The sequence below is a fragment of the Octopus bimaculoides genome, chromosome 7 (assembly GCF_001194135.2).
Source record: "Octopus bimaculoides isolate UCB-OBI-ISO-001 chromosome 7, ASM119413v2, whole genome shotgun sequence".
Lineage (NCBI taxonomy): Eukaryota > Metazoa > Mollusca > Cephalopoda > Octopoda > Octopodidae > Octopus > Octopus bimaculoides.
The window spans coordinates 48785745-48795657 of record NC_068987.1 but is presented as its reverse complement, the minus strand read 5'-3'; the positions used below and the strand labels follow the sequence as shown (position 1 = coordinate 48795657).

Below are 9913 nucleotides of genomic sequence, written 5' to 3'. Positions count from 1 at the left end.
TATATATATATATATATATATGTATATATATATACGACGGGCTTCTTTCAGTTTCCGTCTACTAAATCCACTCACAAGGCTTTGGTTGGCCTGAGGCTATAGTAGAAGACACTTGCCCAAGGTGCCATGCAGTGGGATTGAACCCGGAACCATGTGGTTGGTAAGAAAGCTACTTACCACACAGCCACTCCTACACCTTATATATATATATATATATATATAGTTCATAGATCCAAATGTTCTCTGTATAGAATACACTTAATAGTGCTCAAGAGATTTAAACTTGAACAGGTATAGAAGTTAACAAAGGGATAAGCAACTTAGGCAGATCAATATATAAAGGATTTGTAACACTATATAAAAGATTTGTAATACTGTTCCTCAACCCCTTTAATTCTCTATATCATTTGTATTCTGTGTACGTCAGACCTTATTATATGCATACACATATACATTCTTTGTATTTCATGTATTTAATATACTTTACAAATATTTTAATAAGTATATACATAATTATAACAAGGGATTGGCTATAAGCCTCTCCATGCGCTTTAGGTATCTATTTTTCTATCGCGTGAAGTTTATAGCCAATGCCTTGGTATAATTATTAAAATATTTGTAAAATTTACCTATAAAGTTTTTATTTCCGTGCTGACCCCTTGGTAAAATCATTAATGATTTTTACCCTTTATTATAATTTAATATACTTTATATATTGATCTGTCTAACTTGCTTATCCCTACATTTACTTAAATAGCTATCATGGGTCCTTGTAGGATATAAAGATAGGGTGTTTCCAGAGAAGCACTCAACCTGAGTTCTGGGCTGCTATCAACACTATTAGATTCAAGACTAATATTGAAGTTCAAGTGCAGAAAATCCCTATTTCATGATGGTAAAACTGTTGTATGGGTGTGGTGAAGAGTAAATTATAATACAAATAATAAGACAAAGAAATCCTTTAACACATCTTTAATGATTTGTTACAATTGTTTCTGTACCAACTGTGCCTGCAATGCCAATTTATACAAAATTTCGAAGTGAAAATTTACATAATGTTTGTAGTTTTAGATGTTAGAGTGGCACTTCATCAGACTTGCATCAAAGGTACACCCTCACATAAGCAAAAAGCAATGTCTAGAAGATGCACAATGCAGCATGCAAGAGAGAAGACCATGATGGTTTGGACATGTGATGCATATGAATGAAAATAGCTGTATAAAGAAGTGCTGATCACTGAAAGTGGATGGTACCTGTGAAAGAGGGAGACCCAGGAAGATATGGAATGAAGTGGTGAGGACTGATCTCTGGATGCTGGGCCTCATGAAGGAGATAACAACGAACTGACATGTCTGGTGATATGAGGTTCTTGAGAAGACCCACCCACTTCAGTGAAACTGAGTCCTAGAAGTGCTGTGTGTTCCACCCACACGTGACAAGAAAACTTTTCAGACACCCTACCCCAACAAACTAAACTAAATCTCTTCCCTTCCTCACATTTCCTCTTTTCATACACTATGCTTATCTCTTGCTCCCCAATCCTGCTTACTGCCCTTGTCACTGTATCATTGCTATTTTGTAGTCCCCTACCCCTTGTATATACCCAGGTTTCCCCACCCTCACACTCAGTGCATCCAGGTGAAATCTCTACTCCCTACTCACACTCCATTTATATTATGATCCCCGTACCTTGAGGGTATGCCTGGGCATTTGCCATCAGCTATGTCTCTCTTGCTCCACTATCTCATTTATATTCTGATCCCTGTTCTTTATGACTATGCCCTGGTACTTTGCTGCCATCTATCTCTTGCACTCTTCTACTCTCTCTCTATTTCTTTCTATCTCTCTCTCTGACCAAGTAACCATGTACAGCAAGACGCCTGTTTCTGTTTCTTTGTCACACTCTAACCTTTCATCATCTGGCACAAAATCCCCTCCTCCAATGACCCCCTCCCCTCTCAAAGGATCTTTGTCTTGCAAGTTACTTGGTGACCCTGCCAGTGCTGGTGCCATGCAAAAAGCATCCAAACCACACTGTAGAGTGGTTAGCATTTGGAAGGGCATCCAACTGTAAAAACCATGCCAAAACAGACAGTGAACTTGGTGCAGTCTTCTGCCTAGCCAGCTCCTGTCAAACCGTCCAACCCATGCCAGCATGGAAAGCGCGCGTTAAATAATGATGATGATGATGATGACGGTTTCAGCAATCAACCAAACTATGTTTCATTGAGGCCTAATATGAGCTGAAGCATGTTGTCCAGAGTTGTCAGAATGCCAAAACTCAAACTATATCTAAGAAATAATCACGGAGTTATCTCCCATTTTTTATTTTAATTCCAAATCTGTTCATTTAGATCAGGAGTGGCAAATTACTTATACCATTGACCCCTTCATGGAATCGTTAATAGTTTAACAGCCATCATGTGAATTTCTAAAATGAAATTTAAAAATATAAATAAAATATTTCTTGATTTATAAATGATAATTTCTTTTGTTGTTTTGTGTCACTACTGCTTTTTAATAGATATTTAAAGAGATTTTTCAGGTGTTTATGAACCTCTAAAATAGCCTCATAGGCCCACAGGGATCAATATTAACCACTTTGCCGACCTCTCAGTTACATAATTAATGTACTTCTCACTACTATCTCCAGCGGTAGATAGACATAGACTCTTCCTCAACTCTCAGAAGGCCAAAATCACGTGATCTAGTAGTCTTGGTGGTGGTGATGGCAAGTGATTTATCTTCTGCTAGCAATGTAAACAAGAGTGCTTATATGCACCAAAATTCCATGTGAGAAATTCTCTTATGGTAACTATCCCAGTATTTTGTGTTCTAACACATCCACTTTTTTTAAGTAGGGACAAATATTAACTTTTGGTATTAATACCGCTTCTATCACTAATAATTATTTACTAAAGCTATAATTTTAATTATCTTGGCTTGTTACCACCACAGTAAGGTAGTGTCTATTAAACCATGGAATCGTTTTAGATGGGTAGACTGTGCCTAAAAAAATCAATAAGTATAAGCAGTGTCCCAGCATAGCCACAGCCCTGGGGTGAAATGTATAAAAGAACATAAATGTATGGTTAAAGTGTTTGTTTGGTTTTTGTCTTGTTTTGTTTGTTTTTTATTATTTTAGGAAGGAGTCGGTAGATAGACATAGACTCTTCCTCAACTCTCAGAAGTACCCAGACAATAAAAATCAGAGGTTAAATGATGTTATATGGGATATACATTCATATATTTTGTTCCACACATGATGTTATCTTTATCCATGAGGACTTTTAGGCTAGGTCCTGCAGAGGGCTAACTGGGCCTCAGCCCAGAGCTAAATAGCATGACTATAATACATCTATAATGATTATATGCCCCAGTGGTGTTTGATCAGAGGTTAAGGACGAATGAGAACTAATTCTGTAATGCAATCATTCTATTGTTCTAGTCCCAATTTGAATTCTAACTGTTGGCCAATTTATCCCAAAGTTCTTATCTTGATGTAAAATTAAAGAAGCAATTGTCATTTATCTCTGACATCATCTGACGAATGCCAACTAAGATGGTGTGAATCAGTCAAGCTTTACCTGCTAGAAATAGCAATCCCAATGTTGGCTGTTCAATAACCAAATGAAGTGCAGATTTTCAATCCTGGGATCATCTTGATTCCAGAAAGGTATAATATGTGTATGTAGAGCAACTGTAGACTGAGATACGGGGGTCCCAGATGGACAGACAGAATTTCACTTTTATTATTATAGACTGACACTCTAATTCAATATAAAAATAATCAATTATAACTGTCACCATCATAGCACAAAACGATTGTGTCAAAAATACATCAAGTTGGATTAGTATTATCGTTAGCCACTGAACAATGGTACAAACATAATGACAATATTCTGGTGGACCAATATTCTAACTGCTTCACCCTTTCACCTCAATAAACATTTCACAAGAAAGAATTTAACTTTTGTAATATATGTACACAGTTAATTTCGTAAGTAAAAAAAAAGTCAATGTTTTCTTTTGTTTGTTCTTTGTAAACTAGATACAGGACTCAAAGTTCCTTTTTGCAATGACAATAAACTGAATCAATTACTAGTAATGTATTATCTTCGGAAGGTCAAAATAGTAAAAGAAATTGTATAAGAATGTGATCAGATAAACCGCAGTTGCCTCCCCTCCCTTAACTACATTCTGTCCATTAACAAGGCCATTCTCTTTAAAGTTAAACCAACAGGTTTTCAAATTAGTTTTAGAATGCCCAGAAAAAATCATTATATACCGGTCGTGGTATGTTGAAATGGTTCGTTTTCGATCAGATAACGATGCTGGGACGGTTCTTTTCAGATCTAAGCTATTTGGAAGAAAATATTTGTCTGGAAAATTTCACACAAGGTAAATGGGAATTCTGGCCACATTGTTCAGTGAATGCATTAGCATTTTTTGAAATTTCAAGGTTAGTGTAAACAAACACCATGAACCTTTTTATGCTGCTCTGGAGAAATTCAGAGAAATTAGAAGTTTGGGGGTTCTTCTCTAAAAAATTCAACATACATTCCAGGTAAAAAAAAATTTGTTTAATATCTGGCTAGTCAAACTTTAATGTAAAGAATATGAATTACTACAATTCCTGTGAATATTCAAGATTTGCAGCTTAGATATTTCACAATTCAGATAAAATATTTCAGAAGTCATGTGAAACTGGCAAAATGATTATTTTCATCACCACAGGTATAACTTTGAAACTTTCCTACTACATCAACGATGTTAGCATCTATTTTATTGCAGATGTTATGTTTTATCTCAAACATTTCTTCACTCTCAGCTCAACAGTAATCACTCAGAACTCTCTCAACTTTGTTCTTCTTTAGTACTGGTGCCACAATAAAAGGCACCCAGTGCAGTTACATGTAAGGCTGCAAGGAACCTTTGATCTTGTTGAAAATACATCAACCTTTCTAATGATGATGCCTTGATGTCCAGCCATAGAAACTGAGCCAAAAATTAAACTTAGGAATGAGACCTAGTCCTCTGACTCATCTAAGAGAGGAAAAAAATAATCCATCCAGTCCATGCCAGCATGGGTAGTGAACATAATACAGTGACCATGGCAATGATGAGGATGCAACATGAAAGTTCAAAAATAACATGACACACTAAAACTTAGGAAATGCAAGTAACAGGGGAAAAGAAATACAGGTGTGTGTGTTTGTGTGTGTGTGCATGTATGTGTGCACGCGCATATGTGTAAGGAATGAAATAATTACTGTACCTAATATATTTGACACAAAGTCCAAGATCTGCTATACAACATGTTAGGTTTTTCTTCACCAAAATATTCTTACTTTTTATGTCTCGATGAGCTAATGCAGGTTTACCTTGAAGAGAATAGAGGTAAATGTTTTTATCAATATCAACAGCAATGCAAGGAACAGAAGAAGAGTAATAAAGAAAAATAATTAATAAATTAGTATCATAACAATCTAACTATACTATCATCAAAAGATTACTGTCTCTTCCATCTGAGCCAGACAGACATGCACTCACATTTGAACTAAAACAAAATTTTTAACTCCATTAGACGTTCCCTTGGATTGTGAACGTACATTTTAAAACAAAAATTCTGCCCTCTTAACAATAGATATGCTCAATTGGAAACAAAATTTCACTAACCAAGCTGTTAGAAATAATAGCCAAACCTCTCTGTCCACAGGCATCTTTAAAAAATTATACACTGGACAAAGTAGTTTCAGATATGCAAAATATAAGATGGTCACAACAGTAACATGTTTGAGTTTAGGCCTGCTCAGTCAGGAGTAATCTGAGTATAAACAGCAGGAGCTCACTGCTATATGCATTTCAAAGTACAGCAATTTACTTTTTCCTTTCTTTAACTTGGTAGATGTATAAATTACATTCACTTGTTATATGGACCATATGGATCTTTTAATGCACATATTTTAACAAAAATACTGCATCAGCTTATTTTATAGCTGTTGTGCCTTTCCTGGCATCATCATCATTATCATCAATTAATGCCATCTGTCTTCCATGTTGGCATGGGTTGGAAGGTTTGACAGAATCTGACAAGGCAGAGGACAGTTTCAAGCTCCAATTTCTTCTTAGTTTTTTTTTTTTAACAGCAAGATTCCTTTCCTAATGTCAACCACTTTACAAAGTGTACTGGGTGCTTCTTTCATAATACCAGTACTAGTGAGGTCATCAGATAACGCATAAGACAAGACCCCTTCAAGTGAGTGGGGGGTATAAGCAGAGAAGGAGGTAACATTATGCAATGACAGGTAGGTTAGATAAAAACATTAAATTTCATGAATTCTAAGACTGTCCATAGAGTTAGTTTTTCTTACATTGACTGAAATAGCAAAATGTTTTAACTAATAAATAATATACACTGCTTTATGAATTTTCATAAGGAGTTTACTTTTTGATAGATTATAAAATGCCATTTTAAACAGAAGTGCATTTGCACATGTTATTCTACTTTTACATAGTCTAATCACATCAATATTAGATATTTAAATGAAAATAGATGTCCATCTGTGTGTGTGTGAGAGAGACACAGACTGAGGTTAGTAGAATAATGTGTTTTGCTTATGGGTGTATATTAATAACCAGAGCATATTTGTAATTAAAACATTTTAACTTTACAGCTCATGTACATGCAAAAAAAATAAGAATCATCAAAGAAAAAAAGGAAAATTAATGAACAAGGACTGACCTTTTGCTCCATATATTTCTGCATGAAGGAATGCAAGACCTGCTACTGTTGAGTGAGCTAAGCGCATCATATCAACAGCATTCAATGTGTTTGCCCTAAGGAAATCATATAGTGACCCATGATCATGGTAGTCTGTTATGAGATATAGCTGTGTACCTTTGATATCAGCAGCTAGAAATCCTAAAAGACAAGAAGAGAAAGAGGAAAGTTTACTTTCATTATGTAACATAAGACTACTCGTTATAATGAGCTCTTTCTACTGAAAGACAAGCATCTGGTAAAAAGAAAAGTGTATAATCAGCAGAATTCCAATATATGACCAGCACTTATTTTTATCAGCAAACTGGATTATCCTCATCATTGTTGTTTTAATGCCCACTGCTCTATGCATCAGACAAATATAATTTATACTGTGCTCCTGGTGTCAACAGTGATGTGCTGTGATTAGGGTTGAGGATGTTCTAATGTTGGCAATTTTGGTGTTGTTGATTTGGTGCAGAATTCGTTTAACATAAACAAATTTTTTATGTAACAACTGATTTTTGCTAGTTGGGCATGGAACACTGCAGAAACTAAAACAAAAAAGTATAGAAATGCTCGTAATTACCAAATTAAAAACTAAATGAAACTATAGATACAGAAAATATCATTTCTGCTTTATGTCATAAAAAGGGGGAAAACTCAATTTCTTCACTTCCATTTACTATTTCTCTCACTCAAATTGTGTGTTATATGTTCAGGTTTTGCTTTGAGCATTGCATTGTACTTTTTTATCCTTGTTGAGTTTGCAGAAAGGTACAGTGCCCATAACCTTTGTTGACCATCCAAGACCAGAGAGCTTGATGCTGCTAATGCTTCATTTAACTATTGCAGGTCAACACCTGCTAGCAAAAAAAAACATGAACAGGGAGATTCTAGAGGGATGATGGTGCAGGGAGAGAGGACTGGGGTAATAAAAATGGTTTATGTGGGGATGAGGGGGTTGAATGCACCAGGACTGAAAAGAGATGGAAAGACAAGTGGATTGCAAGTATTTGAGTGGTGGATGTATGAGACCAGCCAGTTCTGTGGAACAGAGGCTATTATAGATACAATGTAATACACATATACATACACACACAAAGTGCATGCATGTGGGTGTGTGTAAGTGAGAGTGTGTATGCCTTCAGTGCCAAATCATCCATATCCAATCAGCCCATACAATCTATATCATCCATAGGACCTGTTTTACAACTATGGTGTACTGGGCCATGAATATAATGAAGTGTCAGTGAAGCCTCCAACAGCTGCTGCTCTTTTTTTATAATAAATACAATAGGAAAAACAAAATTAAAATACAAGGTACTACTTTAGTCCAGCATAACATAGTTCTTAGTTCAGACCATACCTCTATCAACTTATTTTGATCCCTCTAATGAACAATTATAGCTATATTATAATAATTCATTCTGCTTGCACTATTTTTCTATTTGTGTATTTTAAAAATATCATCTTTGTATTTTTTTAACTTTTAGTCAGGAGGGAAAGCAAAGCCAAATGTCCATTCAGGGTCTCTGAAACTATTGGAAGGAAGAGAGAAAACTTCAAACCAGAAATCCAGCCTGGATACTTGGAACCGATTTAAACCCACAAAAGGCACCCAAGGTGCTAAGTAGTGGTGTTGAGTTAGACCACAGATTAAATCTACCACCCAAGTAGGCCACAGCGGGATTTGAACTCAAGAATACAAACAGCCAAAACAAATATTGTAAGGCATCCAGTCCAACATCCTTACAGTTTTGCCAATCCACCACCTTGGATTGGTGCTTTCTTTTAACTGATTCCCCCACCCCCTACAAAATGAAAGGCAAAGTTGGCCTTGACAGGATTTGAACTCAGATCATAGAGAGCTGGAACAAACATCATAAAGTATTCTATCTAACACTAACAACTTTGACAATTCACCATCTTATCCAATGAGTTCAAATATAAGAGAGGATTTAATTTCCTTTAGTGGGTACAATTTACAATCTAGTTTAAAGGCTGTAACCTAAAACTCCACGGTTTAAGAAATAGTGAATGGTGATATTGTCTTTGGTTTGAATACTGAAAATGTAGTTGATTTTTCAAAGAAGCTGGTTCTTTTTTGTTTTTGTTTTTTTGTATAAAAGGAGAAAAATCCACTGCAATAATTGTTTTGCTTCAGTCCCTCCTAGACTGAGAGACAACTTAAATGGTGGTCAGTGTGACTGGTGTTTAGTTTGAACTATTGGAAGTTAAAAGAGAAAATAACTTTCATATGATTATAGTGAGAGGAAAAAAGCCACATCAAAATTTTAGTTTGGGATACAGATTTAGTAAGCAAAACACGTAATTTGAATTGTATTTTTGATGAAAGATAATATTGTGGCTTTCAATAGCTGCTGACACAATATGAAGCTCAAGTGAAAACCACAATGAAGTATTGCTCCTGTATCTGGAATGGTACTACTGTTACACTCAGATATCCAAAACCACATCTTGAAGAATCACTTAACTGATCAGTATCCAATCATTAACGGATATACTTCGGCCTGTGACCCACAGGAATGCTGTCGGTCTGCCTCACTCTATACTATAGAACTGGTCAGTCTCATATATCCACCACTCAAACACTTGCAACCCACTTGTCTTTATATTTCTTCTCAGTCTTGGTGCATTCAACCCTTTCATCCCCACATAAACCATTATCCCCAGTTCTTCCCCAACAGTATCTGGAATTTTCTCTCTGTTCATACTTTTTTCCCCGGCAGTTGTTGACCTGCAATAGTTAAAACAAATCGTTAGCTGCATCAAGGTCTCCAGTCTTGAATGGTCAACAAAGGTTATCCTACTGCAGATTCAACAAAGGCCAAAAAAAAAAAAATTAAAATAAAAAAAAATATATATATAGTGAAATGTTTGCAGCAAGACTTGAACATATAATACACACAATGAAGTAAGTAATGTATCACAATGTGTCAATAACAAAAACCTACTTCTTATAAGGTGATAGAAGATCTATTGCTCTTTTTCAGGCTTCTGAAAAATGTTTCTAACTCCATCTTGTATGCTACCAAAACATCAGTTATAGAGTAATCTTGGTATTTACCACAACAAACTATAATTTATCCATAATATGTCTTTACAAACAGCTGTATACATATATAT

At 35.5% G+C, this 9913-nt stretch overlaps 2 protein-coding genes across 3 annotated transcripts in view; one reads left to right on the top strand and one right to left on the bottom strand.

Annotated features, from left to right (window-relative positions):
- LOC106868486 (LIM domain-binding protein 3) overlaps positions 1-9913 on the top strand; it is a 366710-nt gene that overhangs the window by 104710 nt on the left and 252087 nt on the right. The gene's annotated exons all lie outside the window — the stretch shown is intronic.
- Positions 1-9913, bottom strand: part of LOC106873837 (bone morphogenetic protein receptor type-1B) — a 119803-nt gene that overhangs the window by 8234 nt on the left and 101656 nt on the right. The window contains exons 8-9 of the mRNA XM_014921346.2: positions 6746-6925; positions 5279-5384 (exon numbers count right to left, since the gene is read on the bottom strand). Coding sequence (XP_014776832.2) covers positions 5279-5384; positions 6746-6925 — 286 coding nt within the window. The remainder of the gene's footprint in view (positions 1-5278; positions 5385-6745; positions 6926-9913) is intronic.